The 22,772-nt window shown below is 46.5% G+C and overlaps 1 protein-coding gene across 1 annotated transcript in view; it reads right to left on the reverse strand.

Moving 5' to 3' along the window:
* LOC115464292 (G2/M phase-specific E3 ubiquitin-protein ligase-like) overlaps positions 1 to 22,772 on the reverse strand; it is an 87,614-nt gene that overhangs the window by 11,382 nt on the left and 53,460 nt on the right. The window contains exons 6-8 of the mRNA XM_030194684.1: positions 21,774 to 21,880; positions 17,383 to 17,499; positions 6,648 to 6,784 (exon numbers count right to left, since the gene is read on the reverse strand). Of these exons, the coding sequence (XP_030050544.1) occupies positions 6,648 to 6,784; positions 17,383 to 17,499; positions 21,774 to 21,880 (361 nt within the window). The remainder of the gene's footprint in view (positions 1 to 6,647; positions 6,785 to 17,382; positions 17,500 to 21,773; positions 21,881 to 22,772) is intronic.

Here is a 22,772-nt window from a genome sequence, read left to right on the forward strand (position 1 = left end):
GGGTAGCCCCGGAGGGCTACTACTACATTTGTGGACGTAGGGCCTATGAACAGCTCCCGGCCCGCTGGTGCGGTACCTGTCTCTTGGGCACCGTCCGACCTAGCTTCTTCCTCCTGCCCCTGCGAGTCGGCGAGACGTTGGGCATCCCCCTTTATATGGAAAAGGGACCTGATAACATTGGCAGACGTAAACGGTCCCTCCCGAGCACCAAACCCAAAGTCCAGATAGGAGACTGGAAGGACAACGAGTGGCCGCCAGAACGTATCATTCATTACTATGGACCGGCCACATGGGCTGAAGATGGTACTTACGGGTACCGTACTCCTATCTACATGCTGAATCGTATTATCCGCTTGCAGGCAGTGCTCGAGATCCTTACCAATGACTCGGCCTTTGCCCTCAACGTCCTAGCTCGACAGAACACTAAGCTTATTACTGCAGTTTACCAAAATCGCTTGGCTCTCGACTACCTCTTAGCCCAGGAAGGCGGGGTGTGCGGCAAGTTTAACCTCAGTAATTGCTGCTTGCAAATTGATGACCAAAGCCAAGTCATCAGTGAGATAACTGACCGGATGGTCAAATTGGCCCACGTCCCCGTCCAAACCTGGAACAGCGCTTGGGATTGGACTTCCTCCCTAACTAGCTGGTTGCCGACCTCCGGGAGCCTAAAGGGTCTCCTCGCCATGGGGGGCCTGTTTTTGCTGACCTGCCTATTAATACCTTTGTCTCTCCCCTTAGTTTTCAGGTGTCTCCGCTCCACCATGGAAAGCATCGCTGATCGCCGTGCTGCTGCTCAACTTATGGCTCTTCAGATGTACTCCCCCATTCCCCAGTCCGACGAAGCTGACGATGAAGCACCTTGTGGCTGACGTGCACTTCTGTCCTCCTGAGTCAATTAATGGGCCAGTGCCCTTGTGACAGCACAAGTCCGGCTACAAAGGGGGAGGGATTCCACTAGGGGCCCTCCGTCTCAACCCCGGCGAAGCAACCAACGGCTGCGCAAGGGCTTAGGGCTCGCTTGTTGCCTCCCTCGCTAACTATCCTTGTCTTTTCTTTCCTTTCTTAGGGTTCATGGAGGTGATACTCTCCACCAGATGGATGTTCAAGTATCAAAAGGGGGGAATGAAGGAGTGGAACGCCAGATACTATTTGAATACTATGAATCCTACTGACCACCAGAACAACCTCATGTTTTGTGCCTATTGATGGACTTATACTTATGGACTCTACCTCTGTTTTTGGTCTTTTTAGCCATACTTTATTGATGCACTGGACCTTTTGTGCCTTACATATAATAAGCCTAGACTAAGACTAGAACCTGTGCAGTTTAGACTTTTACTAGTAGCATGTATTTGTTAACCAGCAGCTAGATAACAAATTGTAGTAGTCAGCAATTTAAGGCAGCTGGCTCTGCCAGCCCAGTCTCGTGATCCATGCATAGAGAGGCTGTATTGTGTAGATGTGCTGGGACACTGCAATAAGTTACATTTCTCGCAAAGTAACAATTTCTGTGAAAGCTATGAAACTGACGTATCTTTTCTCTGTGAGAACTACAGAACTACTAATATATTGCGCATGTGCCTGTACTGCGCATGTGTGTGTGTGACGTGTGATGCGTTCTATGCGCATGACCAGTAATCTGTATAAGAACGAGTGTCAGATGACGCCCGACACACAGTATTCTGAGATTGTACTTGGTGCTGTGTGAATTGCTAGCAATAAAAAGCTGATTTGTTTTGGAACCAATTTGTCTTTCGTCTCCTGATTTTCGGACCCGTTACACTATCAGTTTCGGCAGATGCTTTAATACCTGTAGTTTCCAAAGCCAAATCTAACAAACATTAATCTCAATGATATACAAAAAAAATTAGCAGATTTAAAACAAACTTTTTGAAATCTAGAGCACCATTGGAGAAGAACCCATGACAATTCTACAAAGTCTCAACAGAAGTCAGAAATAAAAAAAATATAAAACAGCAATATCTTCTGCAAAATGATCGTACTATGCTACTCAGATAGAGAATCCTGACTTGAAAAGAAAGGCTCTGTTTAAGATCTATAGAAACTTAGGGGTCCTTTTACTAAGCCATGCTAAAAAGTGGTCGGTGCTGTTGTCATAAGTACATAAGTAATGCCACACTGGGAAAAGACCAAGGGTCCATCGAGCCCAGCATCCTGTCCACGACAGCGGCCAATCCAGGCCAAGGGCACCTGGCAAGCTTCCCAAATGTACAAACATACTATATCTTTCTTGAGATGCGGCGACCAGAAATGAACACAATACTCAAGGTGTGGTCACACCATGGAGCGATACAACGGCATTATAACATCCTCACACCTGTTTTCCATACCTTTCCTAATAATACCCAACATTCTATTCGCTTTCCTAGCCGCAGCAGCACACTGAGCAGAAGGTTTCAGTGTATTATCGACGACGACACCCAGATCCCTTTCTTGGTCCTAACTCCTAACATGAAACCTTGCATGACATAACTATAATTCGGGTTCTTTTTTCCCACATGCATCACCTTGCACTTGCTCACATTAAACGTCATCTGCCATTTAGCCGCCCAGTCTCTCAGTCTCGTAAGGTCCTTCTGTAATTTTTCACAATCCTGTCGCGAGTTAACGACTTTTAATAACTTTGTGTCAACAGCAAATTTAATTAGCACAGCAGTAAAATGGCTGCAGTCATTTTTTAAAATGGCCACATCCTAATTTCCCCATTAGCACATGGCCATTACCGTTGGGAGCCCTTACCACCACCTATTTAGGGCTCCCGATGGTACTGGAAGTCACCAGTCATAGTGCCTTTTATTTCCTGGCTCCTTTCGTATGGAACAATCTCCCTTTATATATCTGCAGTGAACTTGCTTTCATAAAATTTAACCTAGCTGTTATATGTAATTGCTCACTCTACTGTTCTTAAATTTCCAAAGGTTTTTAAAATTCAATCCCAACCAACGCAATGATGTTAGTAGAAAGTTCAATTATTTATTGTTGCAATTCCAATGGGCTTTTCAGCTTATAAAACCATTTTGCATTGTATAAACATATTGTAAATTCCTTCATTTATGATCCTTTATCCACATCTTTTAACAATACTTGATCACATATGCAGTGCACGGACGCCTCCACCAAAATGCGGCATATTTTGCAATTTGCTGCCTCAGGGTGTGGTCCGCCAAAACTTACAACCAATGCTCACACATACTGCATCGGTGCCTGCCATCACTGCCATCATAGGAATATTATGGGCATCTACACGGTTAGCGCGTGCTAACATAGTAACATAGTAGATGATGGCAGAAAAAGACCTGCACGGTCCATCCAGTCCTCCCAACAAGACAAACCCACATGTGCCACCTCCCGTGTACACCCCGACCCGTACCCGTCCTCTCCAGGGCACAGACCGTACAAGTCTGCCCAGCACTATCCCCGCCTCCCAACCACCAGCCCTGCCTCCCACCACCGGCTCTGGCACAGACCGTATAAGTCTGCCCAGCACTATCCCCGCCTCCCACCACCGGCTCTGCCACCCAATCTCGGCTAAGTTTCTGAGGATCCATTCCTTCTGAACAGGATTCCTTTATGTTTATCCCACGCATGTTTGAATTCAGTTACTGTTTTCTTTTCCACCACCTCCCGCGGGAGGGCATTCCAAGCATCCACTACTCTCTACGTGAAAAAATACTTCCTGACAGTTTTCTTGAGTCTGCCCCCCTTCAATCTCATTTCATGTCCTTTCGTTCTACCACCTTCGCATCTCCGGAAAAGGTTCGTTTGCGGATTAATACCTTTCAAATATTTGAACGTCTGTATCATATCACCCCTGTTTCTCCTTTCCTCCAGAGTATACATGTTTAGTTCAGCAAGTCTCTCCTCATATGTCTTGTAACGCAAATCCCATACCATTCTCGTAGCTTTTCTTTGCACTGCTTCAATTCTTTTTACACCCTTAGCAAGATACAGCCTCCAAAACCGAACACAATACTCCAGGTGGGGCCTCACCAACGACTTATACAGGGGCATCAACAAGGTTTTCATCGTAGTGTGTATGTTTGTGAGAGTGACTGTGTGAGAGAGACAGAGTGAATGTGCAAGTGTGTGTGTGTGTGTGTGACATAGATTGAGGCTGTCTGTGTCAGAGTGTGTGTGTGAGAATGTGAGTGAGTGTGTGTGTGAGAAACAATGAGAGTGTGGGGCTGGGGCCCCCCTCCGTGTCCCGCCCTCCTTCCCCCTCCCTCCTGTGTTCCCTCCCCCCTTTCCTTGGGATACACATTTGTTGATATCTTGTTTGTATTGTATATTGTATTGTGATAACATATTTTATTGTTAAGTACTATGAATGTTGTTTGTTGAGCAATGAAGTAGTATATAAAAAAAGGTTTAAAATAAATGAAACCCAGAAGACATTTCTGAAAATAACTGGGGTCTCAGTCATAGGTACCTGGTCTGTGGGTGTAGTGATGCTGAGCACCGTCAGTATTCATGAAGGTCCTTTCTTATGTCCTGTGAGGTGTAATTTGTGCAGTCATTTTGAAACGTGAGTGAAGAATGTAAGCTTTGCAGCCCTGCTGTGTTCCAACTAACTGCAGTCGTTTGTTGCTGCAGGTTTGCCTGCTTTCAGTTTCAAGTGCATTCCAGCCTTTCGGGGTCATGGCCCTCCCACTGCGATGTTAAAGCTGGCTCCGTCCCTCCCTCCAATGTTCAGGCTGCCTTCCTCCCTCCCTCGCACGTTGATGCAGCGCCGAGGAGGGGGGCACTGACAGGTGATTCGTAGGTAGGGGAAACTCGTCAGTTTTTGGTTGGCGATGCGATTTGTTCAGTGTATTTGCTCCGCCCTCAACGTCATCACGTTTGACGAATAGGTGAGGCAGACACACTGCCGAAGGCGTAGCTAGGGTAGTTGACACCCGGGGCCGGTCATTTTTAACACCCCCCTCCAAAATCCAGTACTAGGCATATCGAGAATACAAAACACTCAGGATCTCTAGAACAATTTTACCATACCATAAGCAGTAATTTCTACGAGTCACATAAGGAAAAGGAAAGCATCTTAAACACTACAGCGAGCAGTAGAACATCAATTCGCCTATTGTAAAACGTAACCAGACAGAATAGTACAGATCGTCGATCCTGCATAGTCAATGCCAACTGAAAGCCGTGTCTTTTTCACAAACACAGATAAACCCTAAACCACTATAGAATAAGTAATCAAACTTTCTATTTAGACAAAAATTAAACTGAACCCCCAAGAGGCCAGACTGAGCATACAATGCAACACCACAGAAACAGAAAATAAAATACCACCATTTTATTGGACTAATACATTTAGCTTTCAGAGACCAAAACCTCCTTCCTCAGATCAGATCAGTACAGTATAGTGAATTTACAATATCCTATCCTGGCCTGAGGAAGGGGGTTTTGTTCTCCGAAAGTTAGTCAAAGTATATTAAAATTAGTCCAATAAAGATTACCTTATTTCCATGTTCTATTTATTAACACAGCTACAATACTACTTTATCCTAAAGCAAAAAAATAAAAATATATATTTTACTTGCAGTTTGTTGTCTCTGGTTTCTGCTTTCCTCATCTTCTTTTCACTGTCTTCCTTCCATCCAGCATCTGCCTTCTCTCTCTCTCTCTGCCATCCAGTGTCTGCCCTCTCTCTCCTGTCCCCTCCATCCAAAGTCTGCCCTCTCTCCCTGCCCCTTCCATCTAGGATCTGCCCTCTCTCCATGTGCATCTCCTTCCTTTGTCTTTCCTTCCCTCCATCCTTGTCCAACATTTCTCCTCTCTTCTCTCTTCCATCCATGTGCATTTCCTTCCTGACTTTCCTCCCCTCCATCCATCCATCCATGTCCAACAACTCTCCATTCTCCCCTGCACTCGCCTCCATCCACCCATATCCTTCAAATTTCCTCTCTCCCCTGCCCCCATTCATCCATCCATATCCAGCAATTCTCCATCTATGTCCAGGAACTCTCCATTCTCTCCTGCCGTCTCCTCCATCCACCCATATCCTTCAAATTTCCTCTCTCCCCTCCCCATTCATCCATCCATATCCAGCAATTCTCCATCTATGTCCAGGAACTCTCCATTCTCTCCTGCCGTCTCCTCCATCCACCCATATCCTTCACATTTCCTCTCTCCCCTGCCCCCATTCATCCATCCATATCCAGCAATTCTCCATCTGGTCAATTGGGGCACTTTTTTGAGGCTTGGTCCTAAAAATAAATGGACCAAGTGAAGCTGGCGAAATGCTCGTCAGAGCCGGCCATCTTTTTTCCATTATCGGCCGAAGCCGGCCATCTCATAACCATGCCCCTGTCCCGCCTTCCGTACCCTGCCGACACGCCCCCTTTAACTTTGGCCGACTCTGCGACGGAAAGCAGTTGGAGCCGGCCAAAATCGGCTTTCCATTATACCAATTTGGCCAGGTTCAGGAGATGGCCAGCCATTTCCCAATTTGTGTCAAAAGATGGCCGGCGATCTCTTTCGAAAATAAGATGGAAGGTCACCTAACCGTCCCTCCCTCCCCAAACCCAATGCCACAGAAAGAGATTCCTCAGGGTTACAAACACAAAGTACTGCATTACATCCGTTAGTACTTTGTAAAACAAAGCATTTCCTAAGATACTTACATGTTCCCTCACTTTCAGAGCTCAGAATAGAGAGACATTCCGAGCATGTCCAGTGGTGTCGACTGTTCCCTAGGCCAGAGCAGATTAAGTGTGCCCCTCGTGATCCACAGCAGGAACATCGCAGGATATACCACTTGCTACAAAAGAAGCCAGACAATATAAGTCTACTATAAGTAAGCAGCAGGCTCAATGATCTTCCAATTTTCATCTCAGAAACAAAAAGTCATCTCTCTTATTCTCTCGGACAGCAAAGGTCAAACTGTCTATTTTGGTACAAACTCCATAAGTACTTTTTACCCAGGGACATTGCATCAAATTCATTGGGAAAGGATATATATATACTTGCCCTTTAAAAACTGCCATGGCCACAAAATACCTGCAGAATTTTGCACTTTCTTTTTATGCAGGTAGGAATTTTACAGAAAATAATACCCAAAGGTGTGAAAACACAATATAGGTGTAAATTTATAAAGCTTTTTCTGTAGGTAAAGCCTGTTTTACACATACTGGGAGGTAATTTTACAAAGTCATTTTCATGCACATCTGGCTCTATGTATACACCTATAAATTGCATCTTATAAAATACTGACCAATCTAAATGTACCCTCCATGATATGATTGTCCATACCTTGCTGGTAGGCATGTACAGGGGCGGAGTTTGGCAGGACATAGGCAGAGTTTACAAGTACATACAGTGGGGGAAATAAGTATTTGATCCCTTGCTGATTTTGTAAGTTTGCCCACTGACAAAGACATGAGCAGCCCATAATTGAAGGGTAGGTTATTGGTAACAGTGAGAGATAGCACATCACAAATTAAATCCGGAAAATCACATTGTGGAAAGTATATGAATTTATTTGCATTCTGCAGAGGGAAATAAGTATTTAATCCCTCTGGCAAACAAGACCTAATACTTGGTGGCAAAACCCTTGTTGGCAAGCACAGCGGTCAGACGTCTTCTGTAGTTGATGATGAGGTTTGCACACATGTCAGGAGGAATTTTGGTCCACTCCTCTTTGCAGATCATCTCTAAATCATTAAGAGTTCTGGGCTGTCGCTTGGCAACTCGCAGCTTCAGCTCCCTCCATAAGTTTTCAATGGGATTAAGGTCTGGTGACTGGCTAGGCCACTCCATGACCCTAATGTGCTTCTTCCTGAGCCACTCCTTTGTTGCCTTGGCTGTATGTTTTGGGTCATTGTCGTGCTGGAAGACCCAGCCACGACCCATTTTTAAGGCCCTGGCGGAGGGAAGGAGGTTGTCACTTAGAATTGTACGGTACATGGCCCCATCCATTCTCCCATTGATGCGGTGAAGTAGTCCTGTGCCCTTAGCAGAGAAACACCCCCAAAACATAACATTTCCACCTCCATGCTTGACAGTGGGGACGGTGTTCTTTGGGTCATAGGCAGCATTTCTCTTCCTCCAAACACGGCGAGTTGAGTTCATGCCAAAGAGCTCAATTTTTGTCTCATCTGACCACAGCACCTTCTCCCAATCACTCTCGGCATCATCCAGGTGTTCACTGGCAAACTTCAGACGGGCCGTCACATGTGCCTTCCGGAGCAGGGGGACCTTGCGGGCACTGCAGGATTGCAATCCGTTATGTCGTAATGTGTTACCAATGGTTTTCGTGGTGACAGTGGTCCCAGCTGCCTTGAGATCATTGACAAGTTCCCCCCTTGTAGTTGTAGGCTGATTTCTAACCTTCCTCATGATCAAGGATACCCCACGAGGTGAGATTTTGCGTGGAGCCCCAGATCTTTGTCGATTGACAGTCATTTTGTACTTCTTCCATTTTCTTACTATGGCACCAACAGTTGTCTCCTTCTCGCCCAGCGTCTTACTGATGGTTTTGTAGCCCATTCCAGCCTTGTGCAGGTGTATGATCTTGTCCCTGACATCCTTAGACAGCTCCTTGCTCTTGGCCATTTTGTAGAGGTTAGAGTCTGACTGATTCACTGAGTCTGTGGACAGGTGTCTTTCATACAGGTGACCATTGCCGACAGCTGTCTGTCATGCAGGTAACGAGTTGATTTGGAGCATCTACCTGGTCTGTAGGGGCCAGATCTCTTACTGGTTGGTGGGGGATCAAATACTTATTTCCCTCTGCAGAATGCAAATAAATTCATATACTTTCCACAATGTGATTTTCCGGATTTAATTTGTGATGTGCTATCTCTCACTGTTACCAATAACCTACCCTTCAATTATGGGCTGCTCATGTCTTTGTCAGTGGGCAAACTTACAAAATCAGCAAGGGATCAAATACTTATTTCCCCCACTGTATGTAGATTATAAAAAACGCAAATCTGTGTATATTCTTAAATAATTTGGGCATAGATATTTATTTAAATGAGCTCAAGTGCAGGTGTAACTATTTCTGCCACTTATGTGAATATTTTATATAGACACATGTCTATGGTGATTATGTTACAAGCATCCCTAGGTTTAGATGGCAGCATTTAAACATCTGGAGAGGCTCAGATGTTTAAATGCTATTTCAGAACAGGGGCCATTCAGATGTGGGGACGCTGAGTATGTCTAGATAGCTAGGAGATGTAGGGAGACTGGGGAGACAGAGTGGTCTAGGTGGGACTATAATATAGAAGTGCATTTTCTGTTTCATCTGGATTACAGGTATCAAACATAAACTTTAAGCCAAAATGCAGCACGAGTCCCAATGTGTCAGTATTTCTTATTTATTTATTTGGATTTTGCTCACACCTTTTTAAGTAGTAGCTCAAGGTGAGTTACATTCACCTACACTGAGTATTTCCTTGTCGGGTTCACAATCTGGGTTTGTACCTGAGGCAATAGAAGGTTGATGGGCAGATGATCAAAAGGCCTGCGCTGTTCCAAACAGCGCTCTAAAAATAGTGCTGGATCAGCGCGGGGCTTTTTCGCACCTATAATCAGAGATAATTGCATGCAAATTTAAGCATGCAATTCTCTCTGATCATGGGGTAGAAGTGCGGGAGGATTGTGTCTGAGCGTGAGCACAGGCACAATCCTCCCACACTTGACAATCCTCCTGCACTTGTTTGACAGGTCTGGGCTGTCAAAAGTCCAGACCTGTCAAACACAGGGGCTGGAGATCCATGGAACCATAAGACCCCAACTACCCCCACCCAGAGCCAAGTGAAATGGAGGCTGGAGGTCCAGCAGACCTCCAGTCCCTCCGACCCCCCCCCAACACAAGCTCAGGGGGACTGATCCAGGGGGTCTCCAGCCCCCCTAACCCTCCAGCATCCTTCAGATGTCCCTGGTGGCCCAGTGGGCTGTGGGTTAATCCCCCCCACCTGGTGGTCTAGCGGCCCTTCCCCACCCCCTACCTTCAGTTGGAGGAGGGAGGTGGCCTCCCATTGGAGGAGGGAGGTGGCCTCCCATTGGTGCTGCCTGGAAAATGGTGGCAGCCAGCCCTGCTCAGTGTATTCTGGATATGCTGGGCAGGGCTTCACACCATAAGGGAGTTTCTCTTATATGGTATGAAGCCCTGCCTGGCGCATCCCAGGATGCAATGCGCAGGGCTGGGCGCCACCATTTTCCAGGTGGCACAGATGGAAGAGGAGGGAGGCCACCTCCCTCCACCAACTGAAGGTGGGGGGTGGGGAAGGGCCGCTAGACCACCAGGTGGGGGGGGGGGAATTGATCCACAGCCCACTGAGCCACCAGGAACATCTGAGAGATTCCCCCACCAGATCTCCAGCCCCTCCTGAACCTGTGTCGGGGTTCCTGCAGAGGGGCTGCTTCATTGGGGGAATGGGGGTCTATTAGCATGCAAATGCATGCTGGACAGGCTCACCATTCCTCCCCAATGGTCTGCAAACCCTAACGCCAGCTCCGAGTTGGCATAGGGTTTGCTGCAGCCAATGAGCCAATCTTTGGCACGCTGGTCACTGATCATTGGGAATGAATAGGTTTAGCATGCATTTGCATGCTACTTGCGCTGAGCCCTGTTTTGCATGCATTTGTGTTCAGAGCCTTTGAGTATGTTGTTTTACATGCTCAGGGGCTCTGATCATGGGGTGGTAGCAAACACAGGCGCTAGTATGGTGCTAACAGCCTCTAGCACCTGCATTTGCTTCTGATCATCAGCCCATAAGTGACTTGCCCAAGAAGCAGCAGTGGGAATTGAACTCACCACCTCTGGATGACAAGACTGGTATTCTAACCATTAGGCCATGATATTACCAGCTTCTGGCAGTTCCTCCTCTCTGGGAGCGGGGCTAATCACAGACTCACTCTGTATGTACAGAATACCAAATCTGGCTCAGCTCAACTGTAAGTGATTGATTTGTTTATCTTGTCATCAAGTGTATTAAATTAAGAATTGGATTAAGGACTGGAGTCTCTTCTTTGGTAATAAGCAGCCCCAGGTTTAACTCTCTGCAAGAACACTGGGTAGAGATCAGAATAGTGAAAAATCACTCCTTCATTACTGTGTTTGAGAGAACTTTTCATCAGAAAGCCTCAGAGAGAACCAGGATTGTGTTAGTAGTACACAGAGGCTTCAGTGACAGCTAACTGCTGCAGAAATCAGTCAGTGTGTGGAAGATTAATTGCTGTGATCTGTGATAACTGTGTGAGGACTGCCAGGATTGTAATATGCTCAGTATAAATTTAATTTGATAATTCAAAATTTGAAAAAGTAAGTTGTGTGATCAGAAACTGGCAGGAAAGTTTTAGACTACAGAAGCTGAACAGTTTTAACAGCTAAGTGGTCCATATTAAGAAATCTTGTAAGCAGCCCCCACCTGCTGCCTTGGCAACAAAAATTGTATTAATTCTAGCACAATCAAGCTTACATCAGCACTCAGAGCCTGTACATTTTTTTTTTATTTCAGCCAGAGTAATTACAGATGATGGCATAGCTCAGCTCAGAAAAGATAAGTGAAGCGATTGCAGTAGGTGAGCTGGCTGAACAGTAAATTCAGGCTGACATACATGATGCCTCATACACGGTACAAGAAATTCCTGAAAGCAATAAACAGCCCACCAGACTTCACTGAGAAAGTTTCACAGAGGTATACTTCTGACAGACAGGAACATCTGTCTAACTTAAACAGAAAATGGCACAAAGTTGTGCAACTTATAGAGAAAGTGCCTGAATCCCCTACAAACATCAGTTACGATATAGCATTTACAAGCCAGCTTTACAGATTATCAGCTAGCAGCAGAAAACTATCTTAGTAAAGACCAATACTGAGGACAGCTTGTATCAGACACATGAAAGAATGGCAAAAAATCATCATCTGGACAAGAAGTGAAAAAGCCGCCAGAGTGAAAAATGGACATATCAATCTCAACTGTCTCAAATTAAATAATGTTTTTTCCCCATAAATTATTAACCTGAGGGCCATAGGAAAGAGATGAATCCAATATGACCCCTAACCAGTGTGTTTTTTCTAGCAAAAAAGGTGCTGGTACTCAAATGTTAGGCGTCCCACACACACAGTATACCCTATGCAGCTCGACATAGCAACCCGCCAGAGATCTGATGATGTGCCAGATCAAATATGGACCGGTTGTCCAGTACGTTGGTGACCTGTTGATTGTGTAGTGTTCGCCTGAAGGTTCTTGACAGCGGGCTGCAAATGCCCCTGAAATCTGTCACCTGCTTGAAGCTGTGTGGAAGCCAAGAAAAGTCGCTGTGATGCACTGTAGGGCCCACACAGGGAAGACAGATTCCATAGCCCGGGGCAACCGACGTGCGGACGAGGCAGCCAAGAAAGCCTGTCAAGAACCCTACCCTCCTGAACCTACTCCTCATCCATCTCCCTGAAGAAACCCCCGCATTTACAGAAACTCCCCCAACAGGGAGTCTTGAAATTTACCAGAAGTCAGGAACCCCCGAGTACAGGCCCGTCCAAGACTTAAGGAAGGTCAACAACCAGGTGGCCGACATAGTTGCTCTTGTACCGAACCCTTACTCCATTTTAGCCCAAGTGCCAGCCCAGAGCAAGTGGTATAGTGTCATTGATCTGAAGGACGCCTTCTTCTCCATCCCCCTTGCCGCCGACAGCCAGAAATTGTTTGCCTTCACGTGGGAAGACTTACAGACTGGTAATAAGCAGCAGTTTACCTGGACCCGACTCCCCCAGGGATTCAAGAACTCCCCCACCCTCTTCGGCGACCAACTCGCTCAGGACCTGAAGACGTATCAGGACGAGTATGGGCCGGTCGTCCAATACGTGGACGACCTGTTGGTGGCCCGTGAAACGTACACGGACTGTGCAGAAGCTACCCTTTACCTCTTGAAAACCCTGGAAGCCCAGGGGTACCGGGCCAGTCGCAAAAAGGCCCAGATATGCGAGATCGAAGTCGAATACCTGGGTTTCCGCCTCCGAGAAGGAACCCGAAGGCTCGGTACCCCCCCGAACCCAAGCCATCCGCGACCAACCCACTCCTGCAAATAAGAAGGAACTGCGGGCACTCCTCGGAGCCGCTGGATATTGCCGCATTTGGATCATCAATTTTGCTATCCTGACCCACAGTTTGTATGCCAAACTGAAGGGGCCTGAACTCGAGGGCCAAGATCTCCAGTGGGAGAAAAGCGAACTGAAAGCCCTTCAGGACCTTAAGGATGCCCTTGTGGCCCCACCAGCGCTCGGACTGCCAGATGTGACCAAGCCGTTCCACTTGTTCATCGATGAAAAGAAGGGATTGGCACTTGGAGTCCTCACCCAACTGGTCGGCACCTGGCAACGCCCTGTAGCATACCTCTCCAAGGGCATGGACAACGTGGCACGAGGATGGCCGGGCTGTCTCCGAAGCATTGCGGCGGCCTGTCTGCTGATACACGAGGCCAATAAACTCACGTTTGGCCAGACACTCTTTGTGACCACACCCCACACCATCCGCGGCCTACTCGAGAGCCACGGACCCAGATGGATGACCAACTCCCGATTGGTTCAATACCAAGCCCTCCTGTGCGAAAATCCGGAGGTACGGATCCTGGACACAACTAACCTTAATCCCGCTACTCTCCTTCCGGCCCCTGAACCACCACTCCACGACTGTGAAGAGGTAATGGCCACTGTGCATTCTAGCAGACCTGACCTCAAGGACCAACCCTGGCAAGGGGGCATCACCCTTTTCACCGATAGAAGCAGGCTATGGCCCTGCCGCCCGGAACGTCAGCCCAGAAAGCGGAGCTGATCGCCCTCACCAAAGCCCTCCTGTGGGCTGAAGGAAAAGTTGTTAACATTTACATCGACTCCAAATACGCTTTCCTCACCCTCCAGGTGCATGGAGCCTTGTACAAGGAGAGGGGATTTCTGACAGCTGAAGGGAAAGGACTTGCAAATGCCACTGAGATCTGCCAATTACTCGAGTCAGTATGGAAACCGAAGAAGGTAGCTGTAATGCACTGCAGGGCCCACACAGGCCGGACGGACCCTATCGCCCGGGGAAATCAGCGGGCAGACGACGCTGCAAAAAGAGCAAGTCGACTCCCTTACCTTTCTCATTCCTCTGACCCTGTACTCGTCGTTCACCTCCCCACAGAGACCCCTATCTATGCCCCACAAGAGGCTGAGTGGGCCCGGCAAGAGGGCCTGGAGTCACGCAATGGCTGGTGGGTACTACAGGATGGGCGCATATGGATACCCGAAGCCTTGGCCTGGACGGTGGCCAAGGAGGCTCATGACCGCACCCACCTGGCCAGGGACGCCCTGGGGCGCCTACTCGAGAAGACCTACTACATCAACAACCTGTCCCTGTGGACCAAAAATGCTTCCAGCCAATGCGCAACTTGTGCTCGGAACAACCCGAGAACGGGGCCCGGTCCGACGCCAAGCCATGTTCTCCGGGGCACTAGCCCATTCCACGTTTGCCAGATTGATTTCACGCATATGCCCCCAGCACGGGGATATAAAGCCATCCTCGTCGCTGTGTGTACCTACACTGGATGGATTGAAGCTCAGCCTACCAGACCGGAAATGGCGAAAGAAGTCACTTCCTTATTGATCCATCACCTCCTGCTGAGATACGGCCTTCCCAGACAGATAAACTCCGATAACGGTCCTGCATTCGCCAGCGAAGTAACACAACAACTCAGTACAAGGCTGGGTCTCGATTGGAAGTTACATTGTGCATGGAGACCCCAGAGCAGTGGAATAGTGGAGAGAGCTAACCGATCCCTCTTTAACCAACTGGCTACCGACCTCTGGGAGCCTCAAGAGTATCCTCGTCATGGGTGGCCTGTTCTTGTTGTCCTGCTTATTAATACCTTTGTCTCTCCCCTTAGTTTTCAGGTGTCTCCGCTCCACCATGGAAAGCATCGCTGACCGCCGTGCTGCTGCCCAACTTATGGCTCTCCAGATGTACTCCCCCATTCCCCAGTCTGATGAAGCTGACGATGAAGCACCTTGTGGCTGACGTGCACCTTTCACCTCCTGAGTCACTTAATGGGCCAGTACCCTTGTGTCAGCATAAGACCGGATACAAAGGGGGGGGGATTCCACTAGGGGCCCTCCGTCTCAACCCCGGCGAAGCAACCAACGGCTGCGCAAGGGCTTAGGGCTCGCTTTTTGCCTCCCTGCTAATGCTTCTTGTCTCTCTCTTCCCTTTCAGGGCTTCTGGAGATGATACTCTCCATCAGATGGATGTTCAAGTATCAAAAGGGGGGAATGAAGGGGTGGAACGCCGGATACTACTCGAATACTATGAATACTACTGACCACCAGAACAACCTCATGTTTTGTGCCTACTGATGGACTTATACTTATGGACTCTAACTCTGCTTTTGGCCTCTTAGCCATACTTTATTAATGCACTGGACCTTTTGTGCCTTACATATAATGAGCCTAGACTAAGACCAAAACCTGTGCAGTTTAGACTTTTACTAGTAGTATGTATTTGTTAACCAGCAGCTAGATAACAAATTGTAGTAGTCAGCAATTTAGGGCAGCTGGCTCTGCCAGCCCAGTCTCGTGATCCCTGCATAGAGGCTGTATTGTGTAAATGTGCTGGAACACTGAAATGTAAGGCTTGCAAGCTGACAGTTAGCTCAGAGGAAGCAGCCGTAACCAGATAGCAGAAACCAGCTGGAACTTGTGCTGCTTATCAGTATATTGCCTTATATGGTATATGCAATGCCAAATAACTGTGAATAGACTATAGACCAGTGTTGGAAATAGAGGGTTGTGTGCAAAGCCAAAGATAAGTTTCGTTTCCTGGGTTCTGTGTAAGATCCTCTGTCTGTAACTGCGCATGACTACTGATAAGAGTGTATAAGAACGAGTGTCAGGTGACGCTCAGGAAGCAGTATTCTGAGATTGTACTCGGGGCTGTGTGAATTGCTGGAAATAAAAAGCTGCTTTGTTTTGGAATCAATTTGTCTTTCGCCTCCTGATTTTCGGACCCGTTACAGCTTGACAGATACTACATATGTATACTTGATCTTGATTTGTCTTTGCCCTGAAATAGAAGTCTGCCTAGCACTGGCTTTGCTTCCTAATTACTGGAGTTGTCCTCTAATGACCGCTAAGCTTGTTTCGTTCCATTCTCTTTCCATACAGGATTCCTTTGTGTTTATCCCACGCATTTTTGAATTCTGTTACCTTTTTCATCTCCACCACCTCCCGCAGGAGAACATTCCAGGTATCTACCACCCGCTCTGTGAAAAAGTACTACCTGACATTATTCCTAAGTCGGCCCCTCTTCAACCTAAATTCATGTCCTCTAGTTCTACAGCCTTGCCGTTTTTGGAAAAGGTTTGCTTGTAGATTAATACCTTTCGAATATTTGAATGTCTGTATCGTATCACCCCTGTCTCTCCTTTCCTCCAGGATGTATATCTTCAGGTCGAAGTCTGTCCTCATATGTGTTGTGGCCAGTGGCGTTCCTAGGGGGGGTGGATTGCCGATGTGTCCCGCCCCCCCGGGTGCAGCGCCCCCCTGGTGCAGCACGACCCCCCCCCCAATGAAAGGACACCCCCCACCCCGGCGAAAGAACCCCCCCCGGGTGCACGCCGCTCTGGAGGTGCTGCGCGCCGGTCAGCTTCGTTCGTTTCCATGCTCCCTCTGCCCCGGAACAGGTTACTTCCTGTTCTGGGGCACAGGGAGCATGGAAACGAACAAAGCTGACCGGCGCGTGGCACCCCCCCAGCGGCGTGCACCCAGGGCCGACCGCCCCCACCGCCCCCCCCCCCCCCCCCTTGGTATGCCACTGCTTGTGGCACAAACCCCATACCAGTTTTGTAACTTTTCTCTGAACTGCTTCAAGTCTTTTTATGTCCTTAGCAAGATATGGTCTCCAAAACTGAACACAATACTCCAAGTTGTACATGCCCTGCCCTGCCAAGCAGAAAACCTGGGTTTTTTACCTTCTTAACTTACTACCTCTTTAGAGTACAAATGAAGCACAGATCACAGTCTCCTCTTCCAACTGAGGAAAGAGGAAGAAGTTCTAATGGCAACATCTAGTGGCTGGCAATGGAACAGCACTTCACTCTTTTGAGCCATAGGCAGCTGGTGCTACACATTGGAGAGTATATGGAAAAAAAATGACTGGATGCTGTACCTCATTACACCCTGAGGAAAATCAAATAGGGAGGACATGAGGCAATAAAAGAAACTCGCAAGAGACAACAACAGCAAATGGTGTACAGTGTAAAGCAGTATGCGTGCACATACCCAGATATGTTTAGCAGTGATGGGGGAAATCAGGTGACAAGAAAACATCTAATCAATACACATAGGATAAAAGAATGAGAAGACAGTAACCACTGACCTTCTAGATTCAAAATATTTTCTTCCTTTGTTGCAGAGACATTCTTCCGCGTCACATTGCTGATGTCTGTGAAGCAGCTCACTGAAGGCATTTTCCTCAAGTTCCCATGACGCATCTCTAAAGAATCAATTTATTTAAATTAGATGTACTGTCCAAACTTTTAACCAGGGACGCAAAATGCTCCCTAAGGCCCTGCCAGGCACTTTCATGCATGACTGCAAGAGGTATTTTGGATAAACCTAGTAATTGTGCGGGAACAAAAACAAACAATGATAGAAATATTCAGCTGGTGGCAGTCTGCGTTTCTTAAACACTGAATGCAGCTGCCTAAATTAGCCCTAGATATTCAGTGCAGGGCCCTGTGCCGGCAACAGCACTGAATATTCAGTGCTAATTTTGATTGTCATGGCCACTGGAGCTTATGCAGGTCCCAGCTGATATTCAGTCAGGGCCCATGTAAGACGGTTATGCAGACCCAGTCTGAATATTGGCAAGGACCCGCATAACTATATAAAAGATATCTGAGCCCTGGAAGCCCCCTTATGGCTCCCCCAAAAAGCACTTCTCCTTCCCTTCTCCCTCCCCTCAGCCTGCTCCTTTAACTCCCCCCCCCCCCCCCATCTTGGTAGGCCCCCCAGGGCCTACCTTAGCACCCTGAGTATCCAGTGGGGGTGATGAGGGCAGCCCGCTCACTCCTGCCCCTTGCGGCTACCTTAAGAAAATAGCTGTTGCGACCTCTCACAGCAGCCTCATGGTACTACATAAATACCACAAGAGATTGCGGCAGCCATTTTCTTAAGGCAGCTACAAGAGGCAGGAGCAAGGCTTTGCTCCTGCTCCCATTGCCCTCACTGGACCATCAGGGAGCTAAGGTAGGCCCGGGAGGTTAATTTTTTGAATGGTAGTTCTGGGGGAGGAAGAGGTACTTAACGGCATGGGCTGGAGGGAGGGGGAAGGCAAAGAGGAGTGGGTTCTGGGGGGGGCTGGGAGTGGGTTCCCAGGGCTCAAACATCTTTTATATAGTTATGCAGGTCTTAGCCAATATTCAGCCAGGGTGCCCACATAAATGTATTATGTGGGCCCTGACTGCATATATCAGCTGGGATCTGCATAAGCTTCAGCGGCCAGGACAATCAAAATTAGTACTGGATATTTAGTGCTGTTGCCCGCATATGACCCCGCACTGAATATCTGGGGCTAAGGCACATTGGATCAGTGATTTTAAGTGCTGAGGCCCGCATAACTAAGTGACCGAAATTAGGACAGCTTTTGAGCTGCCGGCACCAGCTGGCTCCTCCCCAAAAATGCCTCCTGTACTGCTGAATTGCCTAGTTAAGTGCCCTGTTAAGTGCCACTGAATATGGGTGGTTGGGTGGCCCCAAGCGATTTACACAGGAAGGAGCTTTGAATATCAGCTGGAATATTTTTTAATGTGTCTCAGTTTTTATGGGGTTAGGGGCAGAATGCATAGAGAAAGACAAATGGTCTGAAGGTATAGGAGCCCAATGGTTAATAATTTTCCTGTCAATATTCTGCCAGTGGTGGTCAGAATTGTTTTAAGGGCTGGTCATCATTGGCTAAATTACACCTGGATATTTAATGCCAGGCCATGTCCAGGCACTAGCAATGAGTATGCGTCAGGACCAGTATAAGTGGATTTGTAACTCCCCCCCTCCAATTTTGATCTCCTCCCTCAGAAAAGCACTCCCTCCTGGATTCCCCCCTACATCTCCAAGCAAAGCAGTCCTTCTGGGAGCACCCCAACCCCAGAAAGTCCCCCTTAATGGTCCAGAGGTCTTTGAAGCAAGAGTGGTGCTGGCTGCAGCCTCAAAATGATTGCCACAACCTTTATCTACCAAGAACTGCAAGACTGCCATTAGAAACTGCAACAGATATTTTAAGGTTGCAGCTAGCATGCGCAGGAATGGCTGGGCATCACCCCTGTCTCAAAAACCACTAGGCTACCATAGAATATGAAGGTAGGCCTGAGGGAACCTTCTGGGGTTAGGGGGTGCTCTCAGAAGGGCCACTCTTCTGGGGCGGGGGCAGAAGGTATGCTTTTGTTGGGAAGGGGAGTAGAGAGGGGTTGGCTCCTGCTCAGGAAGGTGGGAAGGGAGCACAGACAGGATTCCAGATGTGACCTAGAAGCTATGTGAGTCCTGGCCAATATTCAGTTCTGGGCAAAGTTACAACTGCTTTTTGTGCAATCCTATCTGCCCATTTAGCCACATAGACCCGCATGGAATATTGTTGGTAACTGCATACCTACTACTACTACTATTTAGCATTTCTATAGCGCTACAAGGCGTACGCAGCGCTGCACAAACATAGAAGAAAGACAGTCCCTGCTCAAAGAGCTTACAATCTAATAGACTGCCGGCTCCTCCCCAACTTCACCCCATGGACCATCTTTCTAATGGGCAAACTTTACATGGTTGGTTAATGCAGAAATCAGACAGGATTGGCTCATGGTGATTAGATTTTATTTTCACATTATTGGAGTTGAAATTTGTTGAAACTTCAGTTAGCCTAAAGTATTCCATATTCAATTTCACTGAAAGATTGTCTTGTTAGTACTTTATTTTGTATGTCGCCTGGGGAAATGTTTGCTGGGAAAGTGCGGTTTATATATTAATAATTAATATTATTGTAATATTACAATTACTTTACATCTACTTTACATCTACAGCCTACCTACCAACATTATTTGCATCCCCTTCCAACATTACTTACCTACACCGAGGGGTCTTTCTACTCCGGTGCGTTGAAAAATGATCTGCAGGGTTTGGGTGCACGCAGAATCATTTTTCAGCGCAACTACAAAAAAAGACCTTTTTAAAATTTTTGCTGAAAATGGCACACATCTATTTTGGGTCTGAGACCTTACCGCCAGCCATTGACCTAGCGCTAAACTCTCACATGGTAACCGGGTGGCAATGACCTACACGCACCAAATGCCACTTGGCGAGTATCCGAAACGCGCAGCACAAAAAAAATTATTTTTCGGCCGTGCGTATCGGATGTGCACCAAAAATGAAATTACCGCAAAAGCCACACAGTAGCCATACAGTAACTCCATTTTGGCGCATTTTGGGTGCGTCTAGACGCTTTTGTGGCTTAGTAAAAGGGCCCCCATGTGACGTATGATGCAAGACAGATTTGTAAATGGCACTTATTCAGCACCACTCATATGTGTAAGAGCCGCTCCTACCCAGATATGTGCCACTCACCGGAGCCATACCCGGATTTTATCTGCACAATGACCTGAAAATCTTCATTGACTACTTTGGCACTATCTGGGTGGTGCTGTGGTAGTCCGGGACGTTATCTGTTTATTGACAATACTCAGTGCTGGTACCCGGATAACCATCTGAGTACATTAGAACAGCATAATAAGACTTCAGAGTGGAGGAGTGGTCTAATGGTTAGTGCAGTGGCCTGCGTACCAAGAGAACCAGATTTGATTCCTACTGCAGCTCCTTGTAACTCTGGGTAAGTCACTTAACCCTTGGTTGCCCCAGGTACAAAACAAGTACCTGTATATAATATGTAAACCGCCTTGATTGGAACCACAGAAAGGGAAATGTTGGGAAATTATTGAGTTAATCATTTTAACATATACCAAACAAGTGTAGATTATAAGAAAAGAAACGGCTTCTGACCTTGTGTGTTACAAGAGGAACTGAATGTTCTTAGATATGCTTTTTGGCTAGCTTGTAAAAACCTCCTAATGGTCTAAAACTGTAACATGTTCATCCAAGCTTAAAAGATATGCTTCATGTACAGCTGCACGTAGATGAGAGTCTAAAAAGGTATATAAGAAACAGGAAGGTATGGGGAGGGCGGACAATTTCATGAGGGTATGCTGGATTTGTCTCCTTGCAAGAAATAAAACTGCTTTAAGCCTGACTTGGTCTTGTGGTGTTCGTGAGTATCATTGGTAAAATTCTTTTAAAAATATCAAATTCCATCCTCCTTCCTTTTCCTTTTGCTATTTTGCTGTCTTAACTCAGCCAGATAGTTATCAGGGTACCCGGATAATTTCCGGTGGTCAACCTATACCCAGATATTCAGCGCTGGTAACCTGGTACCTGCTGTTACTAAAGTATCGCAAAATGGGTTTATCTTGTTGGGCAGACTGGATGGACCATACAGGTCTTTATCTGCCGTCATTTACTATATATGATCCCAGTATAGCTTTAAATGGTATGGCTGGCATTTTTAAGTAACACCCACTGGGAAATTTTAAAAATTAGGGGGAATACTTCTTCCTTTATGACCCTGCCTAACAATAATCATTATTTACGTGATATTCTTTCTGCCACCTGCAACTCTACCCTGCCAAACACATACCACCCTGTGATCCGAGACACAGCTAGTAACCAACGTACCTTTCTGGAATATGAATGCCCATACGAAGCATTTCTTTCTGGAATGAATCCTTGTTGTTACATATGGGGCACTTGAAGAAAAAGAGGCCGGCGCTCAGAGCGTGTTTCTACAATATATAAAGTTAACAAATCAAATCAAAATAAATCAATAACACACAGCTTTGTCGGCAAATCCCTGCTCCCCCATAAAAGCAATACTGAAAAAAACACATGTTAAGGGGCAAAGTGGTGGTCATTTTAGTGAAAGGACTAGAAAGCTGTCAAAGTTAGTAAATACAATGACCTTTTCAGATTTCTATTCATTAGTTGTGTCAGCTTAGACTTATCTAGATACACAAAATTTTCGGATGGTAATAATCATTGTAATAGTCTATCAATTGCACCACCTGATAATCTGGTGTCTTGATTACAAATATTATAGAATGTAGCAGCTAAGATGATATTTGGAGGCACCAGATGAGACAGTATAACATCGTTTCTGATATCTTTACATTGCTTTCTGATTAAGGGCAGATTAGAAACATCTTACACTTCTATTTAAAATTTTACACTGTTCAATGCCTAGATAGATAGATAGATAGATATAGGTAAGTTCCAACATTCTCTCTTTGTTCAAAGAATCAATTCAATGCACAATTGCCTTCAGGGAATGATTTTAGACTAGTAACTTGGAGAAGATCATCACTGGAAGGCATTGAGTCAGAAACTATGGATCACATTCCCTCTAATTTTACACAAAGAAAAACCATTTCTGCAATTTTGCCACTTAAAAAAAATTGACTATCTAAAAAGTACTACCCAGAGATGTAAAAGATCAATGGTATGTAGCTTTTTAGTTTTATGTATATTCTAGCAACAGAAGTACTACCAGCAATGTAACTGATAAAAGGCATTATGGACTAAATTCTGTATATGGCACCGAAACATCGGCACCAATAAAGATGAGCACTAAGAGTTATTCTATAAACAGCACTCAGTAGCGTTCTGCTTTGGCCCCTT

This window comes from Microcaecilia unicolor, chromosome 3, assembly GCF_901765095.1.
Source record: "Microcaecilia unicolor chromosome 3, aMicUni1.1, whole genome shotgun sequence".
In the NCBI taxonomy this organism is placed as follows: Eukaryota; Metazoa; Chordata; class Amphibia; order Gymnophiona; family Siphonopidae; genus Microcaecilia; species Microcaecilia unicolor.